At 47.7% G+C, this 24,645-nt stretch overlaps 1 protein-coding gene across 4 annotated transcripts in view; it reads right to left on the bottom strand.

Moving 5' to 3' along the window:
• Positions 1-24,645, bottom strand: part of PRKCA (protein kinase C alpha) — a 502,110-nt gene that overhangs the window by 52,672 nt on the left and 424,793 nt on the right. For all 4 annotated transcript variants that reach the window (XM_023212008.2, XM_023212011.2, XM_023212010.1 and 1 more), the window contains 5 exons: positions 12,943-13,080; positions 9,840-10,013; positions 6,958-7,049; positions 4,038-4,100; positions 3,000-3,138 (listed from right to left, as the gene is read on the bottom strand). In XM_023212008.2, coding sequence (XP_023067776.1) covers positions 3,000-3,138; positions 4,038-4,100; positions 6,958-7,049; positions 9,840-10,013; positions 12,943-13,080 — 606 coding nt within the window. The remainder of the gene's footprint in view (positions 1-2,999; positions 3,139-4,037; positions 4,101-6,957; positions 7,050-9,839; positions 10,014-12,942; positions 13,081-24,645) is intronic.

Here is a 24,645-nt window from a genome sequence, read left to right as displayed (position 1 = left end):
ACCTCATCTGAAACACAGGTCTGATGCTACCTCCCTGTGGGGCTTGTCATGAGGATTAAATGAGAGAAAGTTTATTTTATTTATTTATTTTTTTGAAACGGAGTCTCACTCTGTTGCCTAGGCTGGAGTGCAGTGGCACAATCTCAGTTCACTGCAACCTCCGCCTCCCAGGTTCAAGCGATTCTCCTGCCTCAGCCTCCTGGGCAGCTGGGATTACAGGTGCCCGCCATCACGCCCAGCTAATTTTTGTATTTTTTAGTAGAGACGGGGTTTCACTATGTTGGCCAGGCTGGTCTTGAACTTCCACCTCAATTGATCCATCTGCCTCGGCCTCCCAAAGCACTGGGATTATAGGAGTGAGCCACTGCGCCCAGCCAAGAGAAAGTTTATCATGTGCCTGGCACACGGTAGACAATAGAAGGTGGTCACTTCCTCTATTATTGCTTGTACAGTAGACGTAAGGAGGGGAATGAAGGCTTCAGATGTGAAAGTATCCAGAGAGCAGAGTATTCTCTGTGTACGAAGATGCCTGAAGTTACCAAGACATGCCAGAAGTGTGTTTAGGTGTCCCTGTTGAGGGCGGTGAGGAGGTTCTCCAACACACAACAAGTGTGATAGACTAAGTCCCCTCTCCCCTACAGATGTCCACATCCTCATCCCTGGAACCTGTGTATATATTACCTTTATGCAGTAAAAAGGATTTTGCAGAGGTAAGTTAAGGATCTTGAGCTAGGGAGATGATCCTGTATTATCCAGGTGGGCCCCATATAATCCCAAAGATCCTTGTAGGAGAAGAGGGAGGCTGGAGGGTTGTAGTCGGAAAAGACAGAGATCGCAAGATGCTACATTGCATGGAGGAGGAAAGAAGGCACCACGAGCCAAGGAATGCAGGTGGCCTCTCGAAATTGGAAAAGGCATGGATGGCAACAGGTTCTCCCCTAAAGCTTCCAGAGGAAACCAGCCCTGCCCACAGTTTGACTTCAGCCCAGTGAGGCTGATTTTGGACTCTGATCTCCAGAACCACAACATAAATCTGAGTTATTTTAAACCGCTGAGTTTGTGGTTATGTGTTACAGTGGCAACAGGAACTCATACCGTGAATGATACTGAAACACGACAATGAAAAAAGACATGACACTCAAACGGACAAACCTTAATGATACGGAAAATTTCATCTCTGCCGGACACTGTTGCTCCTGGTGTTATGAGATAGCTGAGGTGTTACTGAACACAAGGAGTTATTTGTCGGAACAGGAGAGACCTGGTCTTAATAGAGATGAGGTTCAATGTCACCTTTATTCCTAAAAATGCTGCCATTCCCCATCACTAAGCTTTTACAGCATCTGCTGAATTGTTAAATGAAGCCTGAATGTCTCATAATCACAGCCTGCTTAATACCTGTCATCTGGTAACAGGCTTTGGAATAAATACTACATCAAGAGGTTGCATTTCTAACAGTACCCTGTCTATTCATATCTGAAAAATAAGACTATTTAATTTCACCTTGTGTCTGGAAGTACTAACAAGGGAGTTCTTTTAGGGGAAAATCCCAGTAAGTTATGCAGTAAGATCACATATCACCCCTAGCCATGCGATTCAGAATTTAAATTTCTAAATGAAGTCTACATGTCCAGTCTTGAAATATCATAAAAGTAAAAGGTCTTCACAAAGGAATAAAAAGCAGCCTCCCTTTTGGAATAATGACTATGGAGCGTCTACCAGATGCAAAATGTTGTATTAGGCACTGTGATCCACACAGCAATTCTACAAGGAGGATATTATCCCCAACGTGCTGCTGAAGAAACGGGGTTCAGAGATGTTAAGTAACTCACCTGAGTCCCCGCAGCTTGTAAATAACCGATTCCAGATTGAAGCTCACACTGGTCTGACTTCTGAGCTTGTGGGTGCCTTTTTCACTGTCCCTACTGTCTCTGAGATAAATGCATGGGGTAATCTGTTGAATACATGTGAGACCGGCTGCCAACAGCTCATCTGAGGGCTGTATGAAGAGCTGAAGCCGGCTCAGCTTTGGATGCGTTGCTCTCTACCATGCTGGGGTTCAGATGGGAAAAAACTGGCGTCCACAGGACTGTGTGTGGATGGAAAGTTGGCTCTACAGTGACAACCCATTCTATCACTGGCATGTGGGATGTTTCATAAAACAGGAAAAAAAATCCTCAGTAAGTGTTGTAACAAAAGCAGAGCAGCACGGCCGCTGCTGTCAAGATACAAGTCCCGGAACCATTTTGCTTAGAACCACACTGATACATTCTTCCTAGGCCAGACAACGTGCAGTTTAGAACAGTCATCACTCCGATGCTGCTAAAACGCCATCACTGCAGCCACCTTCTCACCTCGCTTTTCAGGCAGAGTATTTTCACAATCAATTCCCTCCACTCAACAGCGTTTTCTTTTGTGGGGGAAGGGCTGGGGGGACAGAGTCTCGCTATGTCACCCCAGCTGCAGTGCAATGGCGTGATCTCAGCTCACTGCAACCTCTGCCTCTTGGGTTCAAGCAATTCTCCTGCCTCAGCCTCCTAAGTAGCTAGGATTACAGGTATGCACCACCATGCCCAGCTAATTTTTTGTATTTTTAGTAGAGACAGGGTTTCACCATGTTGGCCAGGCTGGTCTTGCACTACTGACCTCATGATCCACCCACCTTGGCCTCCCAAAGTGCTGGGATTATAGGCGTGAGCCACCACGCCCGGCCAACAGTGTTTCTTAAATGATTTTGACCATGACCATGTAAGAAATACATCTTCCCAAGCAACTGGTTCACATGGAGCAAACAATAGTTCCAGGAAGCAAGACACAACCTTACTATGTGCAATGGGCTCTCCTCTTTCCTCTATTTTCGTCTGTTTTGTCCAGTTTATCCATTAGTGGTCACGACCATGCAATGACTTCATGATTCGCCAGTGACCCCATATCCCATGAGAGTGCTGTGTTTACAGCTTGGGAGTGCCGGTCTAGAAAACGAGCACTGGAGTTCCTACCTCTGGGGCGATGTAATCTGGAGTCCCACAGAAGGTCCTGGTCGTGACTCCATCCATCATGTGTTCCTTGCACATCCCAAAGTCAGCAATTTTGATATGTCCTTCTGAATCCAACATGACGTTATCTAACTTCAGATCCCTGCAAGGAACCAGGTTAAATCAGAGTCCTTCCCATGACATAACATGGTTTGCTTTGGAACTGGTGAAATAGAAGGATATTTGAATACCTGTCAGCTCAATGGCAATATTAACTATAAGTCCCTGGAGAGCAGTATCAGGAGTTACTGTGTGTTGATATCTTCAGAGACTAATATTGTGCCTGGGCTATGGCAGGTGCTTAAATGCATACTGAATGGATGAGTAAACGACTGGACTAGTGATTCCCAATCTTGCCTGTGTCTGTGACTCTACAGATTCCAACTGAGCACATCTGGGGAAATCTCAATCATCTGATTTATTCATGTCCCACACAGGGGGTCTGACACACGACCAGGTTTGCAAAATCACGGGTTTAGAACCACCTCACTGGGTCATACACATGTCCCTTCCATTCTGCCTGTGCCACATATCCTTCTAATTATGCTTCAATTAATACTGGAAGAAATTCTTCCTTCTTTGGCACCAGACTTTCAGCGCAGCTACTAACAGGAAGAATTTAATTCAACAGATTTCTTTCCTTGCCTCTCCCCAGTTCCCTGTGTTCTGCTGCTGCTGCACATCTGTAACAGGAATTCAGTTTCCATTGCTCCCTGACCTCCATTCCAAAGACAAGGCAGTGGAAGGAGCTGTCAATGGAGAGAAAAATGTGTTTTCTTACGGAAAAAGTAGAAACAAGATAAAAAATCTTTGAGGTCTAGAAATCAGAAGGTGACTCTGATTTGCCTCCAGGGTGAGGAAGAAGGTGGGTCCCAGCAGGTCTCTGTTCCTCCTGGGGGGTTATCAGCTCTGCGTCTTAAGTCGCCATTCCAGAATGACATGGCCACAGAAGCCCTGCTAACCTCTCTGCTGAGCTGCTGGTAGGAGGGCTTCAATACACACCTATAAATGATTCCTCTTTTATGAAGAAAGAACAATCCGATGGAAATCTCTGCCGCATAGAATCTGCAAAAGAAAACGGGCGTCAGGTTTCTCGCTTGCTTCTTTAGATGCCTGTATACTTTTCATTCTCAAGTTCAAGCATCAAAGAGAGAAAAGAATGTCGGACCCAGAGGCTTTCAGAGACCAGTATCGCCTGCACGTGTTCTTCCAACCCCCGGTCCTCCTTCCATCACTTCGTCCTCCAGTCCATCCGCCAATGAGACAGCTAATAAAACCAATGAGGCCAGCTTCTTATTTTCGTATGGGGAAGGTGGACAAGTAGCTTATTGCCTGCAGAGTAATTTCTAATACAATCATTTAAAGAATGGATACCAGTTAGACTATTCTATGTCAGGAGTATGGCAGAGTAGAGAAAATTTCCATTTTCCTATTCACTGACAGAATACACTGGTGTTTGAAAGTATAATACAATTACTCCCCGGAAGGCAAAGTATAGTGGGTGATGAACTCTTTAGCTAGTGTTTTCATTCCTTCCAAGTGTTAGAATAAATGAGACACACATCATGATTCATATCTGAGTTTACTCTTTTAAATAATTCATAATAAAAAGCAGTAACTACCATCACTTCAAAATCGTTATAGGTTAATAGCTGAAACTCAGATTACAAGGGGGCGAATATTTAAAAATCTGCATAGCATTCAGGAGTCTCTGAAGTCCAAGAAGCCACAAGACTGTGCCTGTGCAAATATCACATGCAGAAGGCTCAAAGTAAGCACATGTGTCTACACCAGCAGAGAAAAAAAAATCTTTAAAGACCAGACCAAACCCTTAACGAGGGGCCACCTCTGAAGGCTAGAAGAGTACAGGAAGGGGGAGGGTGAAGAGATGGGATTACTACAGGTGATTTTTACATTATTTTTCATGCTTTTCTAAACTTTTCTGCAACACAAATAACATAATGAAAGGATATTGGACCAGACACCTTTACGTTACTTCGTAACATAGGGTAACTCTGTGCTATCTGCTCTTTGTAGTCCTGTGTGACCAGACTTTATTTTACAATCTGAGTATTTTAAAGCTTTATAACTACAACATAAGACAGAAGAAAAGGACAGGCATTTCTGAAAACTGCAAAGGAACAATAAGAGCAGAAAAATCCCCCTTCACACTTTTAAAGCTTGCAACCAAAGATTTCCCTATTCCGCCTTCAGTTAATCTTCCCTAGGGTGGATAATCCCTCGCAGGCCAAAAATTCTTCCAATGTATCTCTTAGATGGCACAGCAGCCAGAATCCTATTAACAGCTGCTGACTTCATTCATCAGGGTACATGCCCACGAGGCCTCCTCACTGGGGAACTAAACTCGCCCTTTGTTTAGGCTTGCTCCGCTGCTGTTTCCTGAGTCTTCCTGGCCCCTGAGAGGTGAGATGATGTTTCCAGCACCAAAGTCCCAGCTCCCCACACCCCTCAGATGAATCCCACACCCCTCAGATGAATCTCTCATCTTCACCTGGAGCCCACGTCTTCCTCCTGTGCTGCCAACTCCCTCATCCCGTCATGCAAGGTGCATTCCAATAAAACGTTCTTAACTGAGCTCATGAATCTACCCCCAAACCTCCTCCTCCTTGGTGGCTGCCCCCACCCAAGCCTAAAATGGGGTCTCACCGGAAGAGGTTTCTTTCTTCTCATAGTCAGTAAGTTCTGCTTTTCTTCCTCCAGGATGTTTTTCAAAGACACTTATTCCTCTTTGGCTCCAAGGTCAAGCCCTAACTACAGCTCCATTCCTTCTCATCTATAAAGGGCCTGCACCAGCCTCTACATTCCCATTCATGCTTCCTTCTTCCCCCAGACAGAGAGCTCTGCAAAAACTGAATCTGACGGTGCAAGCCCCACTGCAGTGCCTTCCCTCTTCTGTCCTCCGCAGCCAGGCTCCTTACCAGGCTCTTCACCCAAAGCCCCACCTACCAGGCTCCCCCCAACTCCCCCACCCTCAAATAATCTCAGAGCATCTCCCACACCTGAAGAGCTGCAAGGCTGCTTCCCTGGACTTGCTTCTGCCTCTGCTCACACCTCTTCCTGGAAGGCTCTTCCCCCACCTCTGAGCTAGGCATTTCCTGGGGATGCACTTCCCTCTCCCCCTGATTTTTAGGGGCTTATGTGGTATCCTGTGCAAGTCTCTAAAGTTACAGCAATGAACTATTAATTGTTAGGTGACTTTTCCAACTCCAGGGCGGAGTGTAAACTCCCTCCGGAAAGGGAGTACCTCGTTCCTTTCATACCCCAGTGCCTGGTGCAGAGCAGGTGTGTGATAAACATTTGTTCAATAGATAAGAATGACTCTGTCAATGAGGGTGGACCTGGGTGATGAGGGGACATGGCACCGTCTCCAGTTTATTGGAAATATTGGAAATAGAATAAACTGCTCCTTAGGAATCATCTTAGATGGATCCTACCAGTGTATCTGCCCCCACCTCCCATGTTTAGGTTTATTCAACCTAAAACTGGGCAGAATCCCACTTTCCCATTTCATCCAGCAGAAGTTCCCAGTTGAGGCTGGGCATGGTGGCTCACTCATGCCTGCAATCCCAGCACTCTGGGAGGCCGAGGTGGGTAGACAGCTTGAGCTCAGGAGTTCGGGACCAGCCTGGGCAAGATGGTGAAACCCCATCTCTACCAAAAACACAGAAATGTAGCCAGGCGTGGTGGTGTGCACCTGTAGTCCCAGTACTCAGGAGGCTGAGGTGGGAGAATCACCTGAGCCCGGGAGGCGAAGGATACAGTGGGCCGAGGTCGCGCCACTGCACTCCAGCCTGGGTGACAGAGTGAGACCTCCCTCTCAAGTAAACAAAAAACAAAAAGAAAGTTTTCAGTTGGTAGAACTTGGTTGCTCAAATTAAGGAACTTTAAAAATAATACTCACACTGCTTGTGGTTCCTTAAATTTTCCTACTTGCTGAATGTGGTACATGAGGTCCCCACCGTTGACATATTCCATGACGAAGTACAGCCGATCCTGCAGACCAAGGTTCAAACGTGAGCAGGGCTCCTCCCCAGCCAAGCGGCTTCCTTTACTCTTCACAGGTTGTGTTTTGCTTTCTCATTAGTTAAATGGGGACTGCACGGGCAGATCTGCTCAGTTTAGAGCTCTTTAATGTTTTTTCCAAAGAAAGAATAAGTAATAAACCCTACTGCATGAGGGCCTTGGGAAGTATAAAGTCATTACATAACCCTGAAATAATGGCTCTCCGTCAACGTGTCTGTGCCTTCCTGTTACATATGCTCTCTATTATAGTAATGGCCTCAAACATTCTTCCCTATTTTCCTATCCATATAATAAATTTCTAAGTAAGGGATGGTGTGAGGAATCCACATAAGGCAATTATTTCATTTTAACTCGTGCTTCCCCATGATCCAAATGTTTAAAGCCTGGTTTGCGGTGTCTGGGAAGCATGCCATACTAATGTAGTATTGTGTTTAAATGAATATTCCTGAAAAGACATCTCTTAGGCTTCGGATGACACATGCTCAATGGTACTGGACATGGGACAGGGGACTCTAAATGGAGAGGCTAATCAAATGTTCTTTTGCATCTGAAATATGCCCCAACACTGTTTTTCTATTTTCTCTGTCACTGGTAGGTTAAGTGTTGGCCCCATGATTGGCATGTATCATAGACCCAAACAAATCTGCATATTCATGAGGACATTATGCTGCGACAGACAGGGAGACGGAGGGGTTTAACAGTGAAATAATGACCTCTGCTCTCTGCTAGAAAACATCCCCATTTCACAGAGGCTATTAAAGTGCTGTAGAGGGAGAAAAAAATGATGAAGCTGTGCTAATAGCCAGGAAGCAGCCCTGGGAGCCCCAGTCTCTAGTTTTCCTGTTATGAACTTTAATTTCATCTTCATGTCTTTGTTTTGTAGCTTTCCAGAGCTTAATCAGGGTAACCAGGGTTACAGGCTCTGGGCTGGGATTCAGAGCTGCGGTTGTCTCTTCCGAGCATGCTGCTCTCTCGTCTCTCCCTGGTGTGACTTGATTCAGAGTCAGTGGGAACGACTGGGAGCAGGAAGCTCATCGAGCTGCCAGCGCTAGGCTGACACGTAGTGGCTGGTGCCGGACGCCACAGCCACTGCTGCACACCCAGAGGCTCCATGTGGCTGCAAAGCCATCTGGAGATTCTAAAACCCAACAGCACCAAGAGGCTTCTCCCAAGAGTTTTCAAAGAGGCATTAGACAGAAAGTCGATCTTTGATCAATGGGCAGTTGCAAATAGTAATAATCGCATCAATTATAGCTACTGATTACGGAGTCATATTTAAAATGGACAGCCTCTGAGGAGTGGAAAGGCAGGCTTTGGCAACATCTCACTATGGTGCCATCTAAACATCTCTGTTTCTTGTAGGCCACTTGCAAACCCTGCAATGGACTGATGAGTGCTCTGGAATGTTCTTTTTTGTCCTCTATTTAGTTTTACTTTACGACAGAGCTCAGCAAACTTTTTCCATAAAGGACCAGACAGTACGTATGTTAATACTTTGGGCTATGAGGGTCTCTTGCCGCGACTCAATGCTGCCTTCATGGTTCAAAAGCAGCTGTAGATGACAGATACAGGAAGGAGAGTGGCGATGTCCCAAAACCGCTGTTTATGGATGCTGAAATTTGAATGTCACGATATATGACTCTTTGGATTCCCTTGTCGTGACCTTTCCTAAACTCATGGGCCACAGAGAACAGGCCACAGTTTGCCAATCCCTGTTGTGTGCCACTGAACAAGAACATGCTCTCTTACAAAATCAAATCTCCTTATGCTCCAATGCCACGTTTGGCAGCTGAACCAGTGATTTTAAAAAGCCAAGACTGTGGCCGGGTGAGGTGGCTCGTGCCTGTAATTCCAACACTTTGGGAGGCTGAGGCGGGTGGATCACCTGAGGTCAGAAGTTCAAGACCGGCCTGGCCAACATGGTGAAACCCTGTCTCTACTAAAAATACAAAAATGAGCCAGGCGTGGTGGCAGGTGCCTGTAATCCCAGCTACTGGAGAGGCTGAGGCAGGAGAATCCCTTGAGCCTGGGAGGTGGAGGATGCAGTGAGCAGAGATCGCAGCATGTACTCCAGTCTGGGCAACAGAGTGAGACTCCATTACAAAAAAAAAAGCCAAGACCGTGAGTTATTTTTTTGTTTTTGTATCCCCAAGTCTTAGCACAGTACCAGGCATGGAGAAAACCTTTCATGGAAATGTTTGCTGAACTAAGGCGAGGCACAGTGACTCACACCTGTAATCCCAGCACTTTAGGAGGCCAACCTAGGGGGACTGCTTGAGCTTAGGAGTTCAAGACCAGCCTAGGCAACATGGCAAAACCCTGTCTCTACTAAAAATACAAAAATTAGCTGAGTGTGGTGGTGTACATCTGCGGTCCCAATAACTTGGCAGACTGAGGCAGGAGGATCGCCTAAGCCTGAGAAGTTGAGACAGCAGTGGGCCGTGACTGTGCCAACTGCACTCTAGCCTGGGCAAGAGAGCAAGATCCTGTCTCAAAAAAAAAGAAAAAAAGAAAAAAGAGAAAGAAATGTTTGCTGAATTAAATGACATGAATGCCAAGCAGAGGACATCACAGAAAAGGCATGCCTCATATCTACCAGAGAGAGAGGTGGGAGGTGGTCCCCAGTCACCTCTGCTTGACATCACATCACACCTTTCTCCAGCCTTCTCCAAAGGAACAAGGATGCTAAGAAGCTTTGGGCTGAGGCACAGCCCTGAGAGCTGGGTGCTGCATCACAGAAATACACCCCAGGGTCCTTACCACTGTCTGGAAGCAGGAGTGCAGCTGCGTCAAGAACGGAGGTTTGTCAAGCAGGGCCAAGACTCGCTTTTCTACCATGGTGCACTCCACGTCATCATCCTGAATCACCACATCCTTCTTCAGGATTTTGATTGCGTACAGTTCTTCTGTGCCCTTCCTGTCGGCAAGCATCACCTGAGAACACGTCAAGAACAACCTGAACACTTGTAAGCACACATCTTGGGGGCGGAGGGAAGGAACCAGGCCAGGTGATGGCTCAGTGACAGTTTGTGCACCTCTGTCAATGCGGGATATAATAATATTAAACTTTATGTGCAAATTTGGAAATTCTACACATCACTACAAATTCGGTCCCTTCAGCATTTGCATAACTTCAACGCTGCCAAGATTTGTAAATGGTATAGGCCACTGCCACATGATGGCACTGTTTTGGCTGCGAAAATGAATACTCAACATTCTGTATCAGGATTAGTCTGGAATTATGCACATTTTTCAGGAGTATCCTTAGAGTGAAAACTGACTGACATTTATAATCCCACAAGTCAAGAACCTAGGCTTGAAATCAGTTCCCAGGTCTCTCATGAAATGTGGGGTCACAGAAACCAAATGGAGACGCAGGCAAATTGCTGAAGACCCCATGTCAGTATCTCTTAATGATTGTATTTGTTTACTACAAGTTACCATTTAATTTTTAGTTGTGAAAACTATTCATCAACCAGCATTTCTGAGCATCCCCTCTGTTCCGAACACTGAGAAATAGTAACACACAGTGAACCCACTATAGCTTTTTGGATGCAGTTGTTTTTAGGGAAGTAGAAACCAGGTGAGGACTGTACACTCTGATCTGAGAGACCAAACAGATGCCTCTTTATCAACTAAGATGGACCCTAATGTCAGAGGCGTTTGAACCAGAGCAACTCCATCTTGAATAAGGCTGAGATCTGCTGGGCCGCATTCCCAGGAGGTCAGGCATTCTTAGTCTCAGGATGAGATAGGAGGTCAGCAGGGCTGGTATCACAAGACACAGGTCAGAAAGACCCTGCTGATAAAACAGGATGCAGTAAAGAAACCGGCCAAAATGCACCAAATCCAAGATGGCGATGAAAATAACCTCTGGCTACCCTCACTGCTCATCATGTGCATTATTAGTATGCGGAAAGACACTCCCACCAGCGCCCTGGCAGTGTACAAATGCTATGGCAATGCCCGGAACTTACCTCACATAGTCTAAAAGATGGAGGAACCCTCAGTTCTGGGAATTGCCCGCTCCTTTCCCAGAAAACTCATGAATCATAAAACCCTTGTTTAGCATATGATCAAGAAATACCTATATACTCAGTGAAGCAGCCCATACTGCTGCTCTGCCTGGAGTAGCTGTTCTTGCGTTTCTTTACTTCTCTAACAAACTGACTTTCGCTTTATTCTGTGGACTCGCTCTGAATTCTTTCTTGCTTGAGGTCCAAGAACCTTTCTCTTGGGATCTGCATCAGGACCCCTTTCTGGTAACACTAAAGTTAAGGAAACAGTTATCTATGGGTCGTGAGGGTTCAGGGCCCAGCTGGCATGGCAAATTTCTAAATCCTTACAGCTACAAGATAAACCACTCTTGCTAAACTCCTCAGCAGTAGGAGCTACCAGGCCCCTCCTAACTCTGATTGACAACCCAGATCACTATGACTCAGACTGGACAGAGGACTGGCCTTACAAACATTCTTTTCTATGATGCATCTGCAGGCCTTAAGCCAGTTTCAGCAGCTTGCAGAGCCTGCACACAAACTGTTTTTGTGTCCTGTGGTTCACCTTTTGATCTAAAAAGCCAAATTCCACCTTTTAAATTTTTTTTTTTTTTTGAGACAGAGTCTCGCTCTGTACCCCAGGCTGGAGTGCAGTGACGTGATCTTGGCTCACTGCAAGCTCTGCCTCCCAGGTTCACGCCATTCTTCTGCCTCAGCCTCCCAAGTAGCTGGGACTACAGGCCCTGCCAGCACGCCCAGCTAATTTGTTGTATTTTTAGTAGAGATGGGGTTTCACCGTGTTAGCCAGGATGCTCTCGATCTCCTGACCTCGTGATCTGCCCGTCTCAGCCTCCCAAAGTGCTGGGGTTACAGGCGTAAGCCACTGCGTCCGGCCCTTAAATTTTTTTTTTGAGATGGAGTCTCCCTCTGTTGCCCAGGCTGGAGTGCAGTGGCATAATCCCGGCTCACTGCATCCTCCACCTCCCAGGTTCCACTGATTCTCCTGCCTCAGCCTCCCGAGTAGCTGGGATCACAGGTGCACACCACCATGTCCAGCTAATTTTTGTATTTTTAGTAGAGATAGGCTTTCACCATTTTGGCCAGGCTGGTAACTCAAACTCCTGACCTCAAGTGGTTCGCCCGCCTTGGCCTCCCACAGTGCTGGGATTACAGGCATGAGCCACCGTGCCTAGGCAAATTCCATCTCATTTTAATGCTAAGTCCCCACCCCAAAGTGAACATGAGATGCATGTTACATATATGTTCATCCGCTGTACCTGTGCTAGGCTTCCCTCACAGATATGTATAGCTTTTCCCCCAAACCTGTTGAATATGGATGACTCTACTATGTAACATGGACCCTGTGAGGAATAAAACCCAACCTGCCCTTTCTCTCATCAAAGAGAGGGCACCTTCATTTCACACCACAGACTTTCTTTTCCAGGTTTGCAAACTGATATCACCAACAAACCTCTCCTTTCTACCATTTCGCCATCCTGGTGGCTTCTGGATGACTGTACAAATCATGGGGAAATCTTTTTTTGAGACGGAGTCTCGCTCTGTCTCCCAGGCTGGAGTGTACTGGCATGATCTCGGCTCACTGCAAGCTCCGCCTCCCAGGTTCACGCCATTCTCTGGCCTCAGCCTCCCAAGTAGCTGGGACTACAGGCACCTGCCACCACACCTGGCTAATTTTTTGTATTTTTAGTAGAGATGGGGTTTCACCGTGTTAGCCAGGATGGTCTCGATCTCCTGACCTCGAATCACAGGGAAATCTAATGTCCTGTTCTGGAAACTGTGGGGAGAACAAAATTGATTTGACATTCTCTGCAGAAGCCCCTCCCATTTGCAGATGACTGTCCTCTTACCTTTCCAAAACTCCCCTTCCCCAGCACCATGAGGAAATTGAAGTCGGTGAGTTTCACTCGGTCCAGGTTGTTGGAAGGTTGTTTCCTGTCTTCAGAGGGACTGATGACTTTGTTGCCAGCAGGGCCAAGCTTGGCTTTCTAAATAACAAGCACAAATGGGAAACACATGGGTCATTTTTCTGGGGAAAGAGTGACAGAAACCACGGCATTGTAACTGAGTTTGATGTTTGCTTGGAGGTGGGATGGGGTGAGAAAAGGAACTAAGGGTGAGGATTGAATATCTGTTCAGATATCAGCAGCTACACTCACCCTACGGGGAAAGTCTGCAAAGTAGCAGAAAACTGCTCTCCCTATCAAGAGACAACTCTTTACATAGTCAGCCTAGAACTGATGCGTGGGGATCCGTGTAGGGCTGGTTGGTTGTAATTCTAGTATGTAAAAGTTGACTTCTTGGGAAAAACAGTGCTTCGGGTCCATTAACATAATAAAGGAAATAAACTGTGTACGCATGCTTTTCGTATTTGTAGATTTTCCAATTTAAAATTAATCTGCATAAAGGAAAACTTGTACCCACACCAAAAGGGAGGAAAATGTTCTCTGGAGAGGAACTGCTTAAAATGGCAAAGCCATTCGGATGATTCATTGCTATTTTCAAATGCACAGTAAGAACAGGGGTTGGGTTTTTTTTTTTTGATTTTTGTTTTTCTTTAAATCAAGAGTTGAACTCACAAAAAGACATGGTGATGTGCATAAGAAGAGATCCCAGCACTTTGGGAGGCCAAGGCAGGTGGATCACCTGAGGTCTGGAGTTTGAGACCAGCCTGGCCAACATGGTGAAACCCCATCTCTACCAAAAATACAAAAATCAGCTGGGCATAGTGGTGCGTGCCTGTAATCCCAGCTACTTGGGAGGCTGAGGCAGGAGAACTGCTTGAACCAGGGGGGTGGAGGTTGCAGTGAGCTGAGACTGCACCATTGCACTCCAGTCTGGGAGACAGAGCAAGACTCTGTCTCAAAAAAAAAAAATAAAATAAATAAAAATAAGCGCAAGGCACCCTTTGTGCCTGAAGAATATCTGGTCACTGCCTGGCGGGTGAGCTACCAAAGGAGTTTTTAGAAGCTCTAGCGGGAGCCTTGCCCTCACGACTCTCACCAGGGCCTCAGAGTCCATGTCAAAGGCAAAAGGTAAAAGGGCTCAGCAGAAAAAAGAAGGTAAGTAAACCCACAGGAAGTCTCACTGTCGCCGAAGGAGCCCTGGAGAAGCCTGGAGTAGGCTGAGTCTCCCAGCACAAGACTCTGAATTTTGAACATCTGTCTGATGGGGAGGAGCTGGTTGTAAGAAGCCTTGGCTGCTGGCAGGTCCAGGACCCTGGCCCTTGGCTATACCTCCACAGCCGCATCCCTGAGCCCTAGGGCAATGATTCTTGTCTTGGATACATTCTTTTTTTTTTGACATGGAGTTGTGCTCTTGTTGCCCAGGCTGGAGCGCAGTGCAGTGGCATGATCTCGGCTCACTGCAACCTCCGCCTCCCAGGTTCCAGCGTTTCTCCTGCTTCAGCCTCTTGAGTAGCTGGGATTCGCCAACACGCCTGGCTAATTTTTTTGTATTTTTAGTAGAGACAGGGTTTTGCCATGTTGGGCAGCCTGGTCTCGAACTCCCAGCCTCAGGTGATGTGCCCGCCTTGGCCTCCCAAAGTGTTGGGATTACAGTGTTGGGACTCTGAGGCCCTGGTGAGAGTCGTGAGGGCAAGGCTCCTGCTAGAGCTTCTAAAAACTCCTTTGGTAGCTCACCCGCCAGGCAGTGACCAGATATTCTTCAGGCACAAAGGGTGTGAGCCACCGTGCCCAGCCCATTCTTAATGGAAGGGTGCACCTCCCTCCCTAGTGCAGCAGACCTGAGCTCTGGAGCTCTTGCCAGGAACTCACTCAAGTCAACACCTTGGTGGTTACCAAGATGATGGAGGAGGTAAGGAGGTAAGGAAAGGTAAGGAGGTAAGGAAAGCACTCAAGGGGCTTTACTATGGACCAGCAGCAGAGAAGGCTTCCAAGGAGTCATCCATGGTCCGTCCTGGAGCATCACCATGCCTTCATCCTATACGTACTGACTGAGCCCCCTTGTGCTCTCCTGGGGAGCCTCTGCATTTGCTGGAAGAGACCCTGCTGACACAGGAATTTCAGCAGGACTGGTTTCACAAGATACAGGTCACAAAGAACCCCTAATAAAACAGTATGTGGTGAAGATGCCAGTCAAAACCCGCCAAAACCAACAAGGCAATGAAAGCAAGGTCAGGTCTCCTAGGTGCTGGTCATATGCTAATTATAACACATTGGTGTGCTCTAGGAAATGCCCGCCGGCACCAAGACAGTTTACAAATGTCATGACAACATGTGGAAGTTACCCTACATGGTGTGAAAGGGGAATCCTCAGTTCCAGGAATTCCCTGCCCCTTTCCCAGAAAACTCAGGAATAATCCACCCCTCATTTAGCATTTGATCAAGAAATAACCACAAAAATAGCCAACCAGCAGCCTTCAGGGCTGGTCTGCCTATGGAGCAGCCACCCTGTTACTCCTTTGCTTTCACTTTACTCTGTAGGCTTCCTCTTGAATTCCCTCCTGCCCAAAGCCGAGAACCTATGTGGCCTTTTAGGCTGAACCCCAATTTTGGGGTTCACCCTGTGACTGCCAGCTGTGTCTAGATTCCCAACCCTAACAGTACTCAGCATAGGACATGCACTCAGCTCTCTGGTTGAACAACTACAGAATTGAAGCCCAAATGTGCTTATCAGATGCCGTGCTGTTGGGTGATGCTTTTCTCTGATAAGAATAACTTGCTCGTGGCCAGGCACGGTGGCTCACGCCTGTAATCCCAGCACTTTGGGAGGCCGAGGAGGGTGGATCATGATGTCACGAGTTCAAGACCAGCTTGGCCAACATGGTGAAACCCCATCTCTACTAAAAAAACACAAAAATTAGCTGGGCATGGTGGCACGTGCCTGTAATCCCAGCTACTCGGGAGGCTGAGGCAGGAGAATTGCTTGAATCAGGACCTGGGAGGCAGAGGTAGCAGTGGGCGAGATTGTGCCACTGCACTCCAGCCTAGGCTACAGAGCGAGACTCAGTCTCCAAAAAAAAAAAAAAAAAAAAGAATAACTCACTCGTTCAGGGATCAAATCTCAGGGCTTGCATAATACGTGCTTTGATGAGTTGAGTGCCCCCATTTGACCAGACCAGAGACATTAAAACACGAGGGAGAGATGGCTCTGACATTTTTGCTTCCAGACACCTGTGACTTTGGGGCCACTGGAAACATAGAAGGCCCATAAAGATAAAACATGAATTGCGATGCTACACACACTGGCCTGCCCACTTTGGCAGGGCCAACCCAGTCCTCTAAACACTGGCCCCAGCAATGATTCTAAGTTGAGAAACTTCCTCGGCTGTGTCCTAATTTAATTTTTTATTTTTAATTTTTTGAGATGGAGTTTCGCTCTTGTTGCCCAGGCTGGAGTGTAGTGGCGCGACCTCGGCTCACTGCAACCTCTGCCTCCTGGGTTCAAGAGATTCTCCTGCCTCAGCCTCCTGAGTAGCTGGGATTACAGGCACGCACCACCAAGCCAAGCTAATTTTTTTGTATTTTTAGTAGAGATGGGGTTTTGCTGTGTTGGCCAGGCTGGTTTCGAACTCCTGATCCATCCGCCTTGGCCTCCCAAAGTGCTGGTATTACAGGTGTGAGCCACCACACCTGGCCGGCTGTGAGGAGGTGGAGGCAGGAGGATAGTGTGAGGCCAGGAGTTTGAGACCAGTCTGGGCAAAACAGTGAGACCCCCATCTCTAAAAATAAAAAATAAAGAACAAAAATAATAATAATAAATACTTAGCACTTACTATAAGGGCACTTACTATAACGGCAAGTACCATACTTAACACACTTATTTCCTTTAAGCTTCACAGCAATCCTAATTTATAAATGAGGAAACAAACTGAGAAAGGTTTAAAAACTTGCCCACAGTCACACAGGTAAAGAGAAGACCTGGAACTTGACTTACCTCTACTGATTCTAAGTAGAACTCTTAGAATCTTTCTACTAAACCATTAATTTCCAGGCTTCTATTCCAAAATAGAATATTTACTTGGAAAGAAAGAAAACAGAGAGTAGGGAAAAGATGATTAGAGATAAGCTTCAATCAGCTAGTAAAGACCTGCTGCATAAAGCAAGGGAAATAATATGCACTGAAGCCACCAAAAAACAAGAGACCTTCTAAGCTGCTGGAAGCAAGATTCATCTGAATTCCTCCCACCTCTACCTGCTCCTCCCACCTCTACCTCCTCCATTAGTTTGTTCTCCAAAAGATAGATGGGCGTGGGGATCCATATGGGCCAGGGAAAGTATGTTTACAGCTAAATAATCCGAAGGAGGCAGAGGCCAACTTAGAAGACCAGCCCTTCTCACCTGCTGCTAACTCACTTGACCCCCTCCCTCTCCCAAGAGGCCTGTTCCATACTCTGCCTTTCAAAGGAAGGCCTGTACCCCTGCAGACCTGGATCCTGTTCCTGAAGAAGCTTCAATCAGCTTAGAGACAGGAGATGCAGCCATCGGTATTTAATGCCCTTTGCTCCCAATACTGTCTTTAAAAAAAAAAAACTAAAGGAAAGAAGGTGAGGAAAAGACCTAAGTTTCTTAGGAGACATGTAGGTCCATTTCTCTGCCATCCTATCTGTAAAAAGGAGGGTAATTCCATACCCCTTGGGCTAAAAAAAAAAAATAAATAAATAAATAAATAAATAAATAAATAAATTTAAAAGAATAGATAGTAAGTGCAAATTTGAGATGAGAATACTGACTGTGCCACCCTGCTCTGCTCTTCTGACTTAGAATAAGAAAAAAGTTATCAGAAAGAGGCACAGATTAATTGTACTTTCTCAGGATTCACAATAACATCTGAAAATACCCAAACACTGACTTGCTGATCTGAGGTGCTTGAAACAGGTGAAAACCACTTTCACCTGGGTGAAGCTGCTATTCATACTACCAACAAATGCCCCGCTTCCAACTGCAGCACGTGGTTCTACCCAGCTACGCTGGACTCCTTTGACATTCCCAGTCATTCCTCCTTCCTCCTTTGACACTTCACCACCACGTCAGGGGATGTGGGCTGATGCAGTGATGGGCCTCCAGATAGGCAGGGGGCTTTCTACACACGTTGCCACCTACCGCCTCGACGCAGACATAACCTAACGACGGCCTTGTGAGTTTCATGTTATGATCTCAGTCTGGTTATAAGCATGAGACATTGCCCACAGTCAGGCTAAAGGCTGACAAAAACATTTTTACATTCAATTACTTCTGAACTTATTTGCAATATGACCTTGGCCTCGGGTCTCAAATCAATCACCAGGTTTGAGAGGAGCATCCACAAAGGACACCTGCTCCCACAAGGTGGAGCTGGGCAGAGGATGCCACAGGTTTCCTGCTCTGCCTGGGCAGATTCCTTTCAGCTGGAAGCAGAGCTGAGTTTCTGGAGGCTGGCAGAGCAGGCAGCTGGTTGGGAAGGAGACAGACGGGGTGTGGGGTGCAGGGCAGGCTGACCACATCCATATCAGAGAGCTGGCTTCTCAGTGGCCTGGTCCAGAGGGTCAGAATGGATTTCTCCCCAGCCCAAGACAGCCCTGAGATCAGAGCAGACCCAGCATCTTCACGCCCTTGCTCCCATCAAGAGCAGCACTTCTGTTTCCACTACAGAACGCACTTCCTGAGCCATCTCCACGCTGCCACCTGCAGGCCTTGCTGCCAAAGGACACAGAGCCGTCCAATGCTGAGTTTTTGAAAGCAGTTCTTTTACGGTAGGAAAATCCACGGTATGGCAACCTCAGGGGTCTGGGCCTGGCTTTGAGCAAGTCCCACTTGCGATCTGGGTCTAATCAATGCTGGGGTTGAGGGAGACAGCCAGTGGATATCCAAGCAGCTACGTCACTGGGGGCGGGGGATGCCTGAGGGCAGGGGGACAAGGAACCATATAGGACTTCCAGGTGGGCAGGGGCGCCAGGGCTGAGGATCAGATGCAGCGTGAGGCTTGACCTCCAGACCTCTGGTCAGCACCTCTGTCTTCCTGAAGACCCAGCCCTCCCTGGCCTGCCGTTTCTCCTCTACCCCTAGCCTGGCTGACCTCTCCCACTCCTTCAGGTGCCAGCTCAACTGCTATTTCTTCAAGGAAACCGAGACAGGAATAATACAGGGTGGTAGCAGGAGAATAGAAAATTCCAGGCAGCAGTTTCATGGGACCAGCAAAAAAAAAAAAAAAAAGTTGAAATAATTGCATAAGCGGCCAGGCGCGGTGGCTCAAGCCTATAATCCCAGCACTTTGGGAGGCCGAGACGGGCGGATCATGAGGTCAGGAGATCGAGACCATCCTGGCTAACACGGTGAAACCCCGTCTCTACTAAAAAATACAAAAAACTAGCCAGGCGAGGTGGCGGGCGTCTGTAGTCCCAGCTACTTGGGAGGCTGAGGCAGGAGAATGGCGTAAGCCCGGGAGGCGGAGCTTGCAGTGAGCTGAGATCTGGCCACTGCACTCCAGCCCGGGCGACAGAGCAAGACTCTGTCTCAAAAAAAAAAAAAAAAAAGAAATAATTGCATAAGCTAGGGGCCCACAAGACCCTAAAAATCAGGATGTGGGCCAAGCTGGCTAAGACCAATTGGACCCCCCTTGGTGCTGGATTTGACCCAGTTTCACCTGGGACCTCATTGTCCGCTCATTAACATCCTCAGTCCTCTACCTACCAGTGCCATGACCATTCCAGGAACACCAATATTTACTGTAAAAACGGGTGGCACCACGTTTCTGAGAAATCTCCACCTTTCCCCAGGAATCTTCAGGAATATTCCACCCCTTAAAGAAACCCATAAAGGTAGCAGGCCCCAAACCCCCTTGCAAGTAACTCTCTCTAGAGTACGCCTGCCTTTCCCTTTCTCAAGTGTATACTGTTCACTTTGCAATAAATCTCAATATTTTCACTATCTTCTGACTCATCCTTGAATTCCTTCCCATGGCAATATCAACAGCCTGGACACCGGCTGAGGTCGAGGTCCCACCAGTGTTTGGGAACCTCCCCTAGCCCACCAGCATCAAAACCCCTCCCCAAAGATGTCCTGTTGCTCTCGCTGGTGGGCTACTGCTAAAATGACAGTGGGAGCCAGGCACGATGGGCCATGCTTGTAATCCCAGCACTTTGGGAGGCCAAGGCATGTGGATCACTTGAGGTCAAGAGTTCAAGACCAGCTGGCCAACATGGTGAAACCCCGTCTCTACCAAAAAATACAAACATTAGCTGGCGTGGTAGTGGGTGCCTGTAGTCCCAGCTACTTGGGAGGCTGAGGTGAGAGAATCACTTAAACCCAGGAGGAGACGGTTGCAGTGAGCCGAGATCGCGCCATTGCCCTCCAGCCTGGGTGACAGAGTGAGATCCTGTCTCAAAAACAAAAACAAACAAGAAACAAACAAAAACAGTGGTCCTGTCCCAGATTCACTGGCTTCCCACACAACAGAGAGAAAAAGGCCGAGCGCTGTGATGGCTGAAGAGACTCGCTCTGCTCTCTTGGCTTACTTCCTACCACTACCTCCGCCTTGGTCCCAGCCATGCCAGCCTGCCGCAAGCTCCCAGCCGCCTCCTGCCTCGGGAGGCCAGCTCCGCCCTTCCCTCTTCTGCTGTTCAGTCACCTCCACAGTGGTCTTCCTGAAACCCCAACACTCCTTCCTTCTCCCCGTTAGCTTTCTTTCCAGAACCCGCTGCCACCTGACTACAAGTCTTGGAGGGCAGGGGCCTTGCTGTTCTGTTCACCTTCAAAGTTCAGCTCAAGCGGCTCCTTTTGGTTTCTCTGGAATTTCCAACCTTCAGCAGACAGGGCCCCACCCACATCCCCTGAGCTTTCCGTTCTGCACAGCTGCGAACACCTGAGGGTTCCATTCGGGTCACTCCTGCAAAGGGAGCCCAAGGTGCCCGAGTTATGGCCCTTTCAACCAACCACAGCCCTCCACCAGCCCGGAACAGGAAGCCTGTTTCAGAACGTTCCCCCAGCTCACTGACGGACTGAGCTCCAGCTGCCTACAGTGGTCACCAGCTTGAGAACATGCCCTTGGCTGGGTCCCCCCCTTCCCTGGCTCCCATCTTTACTCCCCACCCGTGTCTCCTGGGATCCCTCCTGGAATGAACTTCTCAAAACCCTGGGGCTGTGTCAGCTTCTGGGGAACCTAAGACACATTTCCTCTTCTTGGACTTTTTTTTTTCTAGACAGGGTCTCGCTCTGTTGCCCAGGCTGCAGTGCAGTGGCATGAGCACGGCTCACTGCAACCTTAACCTCCTGGGCTCAAGTGATCCTCCCATCTCAGCCTCCTGAGTAGCTGGGACTACAAGCATACATCACCACACTCGGCTAATTTTTTTTTTTTTTTTTTTTGTAGACATGGGATTTTGCCATATTGCCCAGGCTGGTCTCAAATTCCTGAGCTCAAGTGATCCGCCCATCTCAGCCTTGCAAAGTGCTGGGATTATAGGTGTGAGCCACCACACCTAGCCTCTTGGATTTATTGATCTGTCTTCCTCACTAGCCTGTGAGATCTTAGGAGGTAAGGACCAAGTCTTGCTCAAGTTTGTATCTTGAGACCAAGCACTGTATCAGGCACATAAATTCAAAACTCAAGAGTTCTCTCTCTCATTCATTCACATTTGTGCTCATTTGCAGTGAGCTGAGATCTGGCCACTGCACTCCAGCCCGGGCTGCTTAGTAAGCACTAAGACTGACAGAATTGACAGAGGCCAACTTACAGCCAGCACTAGTTGGCCAGATGATGAACTAACACAAAAAGGCAGCTGGTGGTATCAAGTGAGTTGATGCAGACAAGCAGCCCTGGACTCTGCATTTGCACCTTCATATTATAATCCGAACTCTTTCTCTCAAGCAATCACTGTTTACGCTGGGACAGCCACAGAGAAATGCTGGGAGGGCCCTCCTGCCTTTAGGGTGGTTGGCCACACGATGACCCTCCCCAGAGGCCACAGGAGACGAGTTAGCCAGGCTAACTGAAACCATGCCCTTGGAAGGGTGTCTCTGAAGGGCTCTTCCTCTGCTGAGAAGTCTGGCGTGCCTAAGATCCAGCTGGGATCTCTGGCTCAAGAGCAACAGTGAGCCCTGAGCTGACCATTTCTTTCTCTGAGCTTTTGGTGGGTTGTTTGGCAACTGGTCTCCCAGCAGAATTAAGAGACCTGCCCTTCCTGGCTTCCATATTGTCGACATAACTCTAGCTGTCATGACTGTATTTCAGACTTCAGGAGTGCACATAAAATCAATATATGTCCAGGGATAAAGCAGAAGCCAACAGCCTAACTGCAGAGAGTTCAGAAAACCTGAGGAAGCAGAAGAATAAGCGTGCTGGCATCCTTTACTCCAGCAATGCAAACACGGCCCAACACGGCCAGACACCCTGCTGGAGGCCTGGGCAAATGGAAAATTCTGAATGCAGAGGTTGAAATGCAGAAACGCATGATGTCTCCTGAAGATGAATGAATGCTCACAGCAGAGCATGCACTGGGCTGCTGACCTCAAGCAGATATTAACTCCTTAGAAACACTCCTGCTGACGTGTCCCAAATCTTGAGTCCACTTCACTCATTTCCAACTTAGGTAAAGAAAGCGGTGGGGGATGAGGCTCTGAGCAGCAGTCAACAGGCTGGAGACCCCCCGGGCTCTCAGTACTGCCATCTTCTTGTGATACTGTCTTCCACCCTTGCACCAGGAGGAATCCCCTTTCAGCTCTGATGACGTTTGTCCAGTTCTTTAGAGAACAGAGAGAGGCAGCTGAGAGTGGAGGGTTTGCATCCCGCCTGTACCAGACACGGTTGGGATAAGCTCCTTCACCACGCTAAGCCTCTGGCCCTCCATTTGTAGGATGGGATGATCCTAGTGGTGTTTTTCTCACTGGACTCCCGTGAGGAGTAAATGTGAGGATGCTAGGGATGGTGCCTGGTACCCAGTGACTGCTCAATGCCTGGTGGCTCTTATTATTTTTTCCTATTCACCTCTGTTTTCTCAAGAGGGCCCAGTGGCATCCCAGCACAAAGCTATGACTCAGGACACATCTGTTGTTACATTCACGGGTCTCTGTGTGAGACTTCAGCATATTCACCCATTTATCCCACAAACATCTGTGTGTCTGACGTGCCCCGGACACGGTGCCAGGGGCTGGGGAAACTAAGGCCAATAAGAAGTAGCCTCTCCTCTGAAGAACATGTAGTCCAAAGGTACTGGGGTCTATGTCACCACTGCCCAAAGTGTGGTCCTGAGACCAGCAGCGTCAGCTAGAGGTTTGGGAGAAATGCAGATTCTTGGGCCCCATCCCAGATCTAGTAAGTCCAAACACGCATTTTAAACAAAATCTTTGGGTGTCTCCTGTGCACATTGAAGATTGAGAAATGCTGACCTAAGACAGTGGGGACATTTCTCCAAGTTCCAACATCCCTCTCAAATTCACTGGTCTTTGAGACTCTTTCCATCATTGACAATCTTCAATTATTATATAAAACCAGTGGGTAACTCTGGAAAGAGCCCTGAACTTGGATTCCAAAGAGCTCGGATCAAATCTTAATCTTACCCATTTTTGCTGTGTGACTGTGGACAAATGAGACTGCCTCTCTGAGCCCCGGGTTCCTTCTCTGTAATACAGTATTAAGAAGACTGTGTCCCTGGGCTACTTCGCTGGACTGCACTTAAAGTGAAATAAGGTATCTTTTGTAAAAGGACTCTAGTGTAGCACCTCATGCTTTATTCCCTCCACCCTGGTCGTCATCTTCTTTTTTTTTTTTTTTGAGATGGAGTTTCGCTCTGTCCACCAGGCTGTCAGGCTGTAGTGGCGCGATCTCGGCTCACTGCAACCTCCACCTCCCGGTTCAAGCAATTCTCCTGCCTCAGCCTCCTGAGTAGCTGGGGTTACAGGTGCACGCCACCACGCCTGGCTAATTTTTGTATTTTTAGTAGAGACGGGTTTTACCACGTTGGCTAAGCTGGTCTTGAACTCCTGACCTCAAGTGATCCACCTGCCTCAGCCTCCAAAAGTGCTGGGATTACAGGTGTGAGCCACCGCGCCCGGCCTCACTCTGGTCTTCTTTGCTTTGACCCAGAAAGGAGACAAAGTGCAGGAGACTGCACTTTCCTTCAAGCTCCTGGCATGCACCTGTTCCGTGACTGCAGACTGAAGGCCTCTGGGATTCAAGGAGCTAAATTGAATGCTGCCTGGGCTAGGGTTCTGTGGGCTAACTCACAGACCAGAAACCCTGTGACCTGCAGAGATGTGTGCGGCTACAAATGGGCTTTGCAGGAGCTTATGACCTGTTGTGAGGTTGAGGCACATCCTCGTGGGTTCCCACACCCTCCTAAGGGTGGCAGGAGAGGCAATGGGTCTTGACTCTAGATGTCCACCCTGATTTCCGGAAAGCCTGCTGAAGCCCTCTAAGGGGCTAGGTTAAGACTGCAGCAGGAAAAGACCCTGACTTAATAAAATGGCACAAATTTTTAAAAGGGAATGAAAATGGGAATCAACATATATAATGTTGTAAATGGAATGAAGTGACACTAAATGCAGAAGCTGTAGCATGTTCTTTTTTTTCAAAACGGGACTAAAGCACCTCACAGTTTATTGGCTATGATTCAACAG

This window comes from Piliocolobus tephrosceles, chromosome 16 (assembly GCF_002776525.5).
Source record: "Piliocolobus tephrosceles isolate RC106 chromosome 16, ASM277652v3, whole genome shotgun sequence".
In the NCBI taxonomy this organism is placed as follows: domain Eukaryota; kingdom Metazoa; phylum Chordata; class Mammalia; order Primates; family Cercopithecidae; genus Piliocolobus; species Piliocolobus tephrosceles.
Note: the sequence above shows the minus strand (reverse complement) of the source record. Positions and strands in the feature narration are given on the sequence as shown.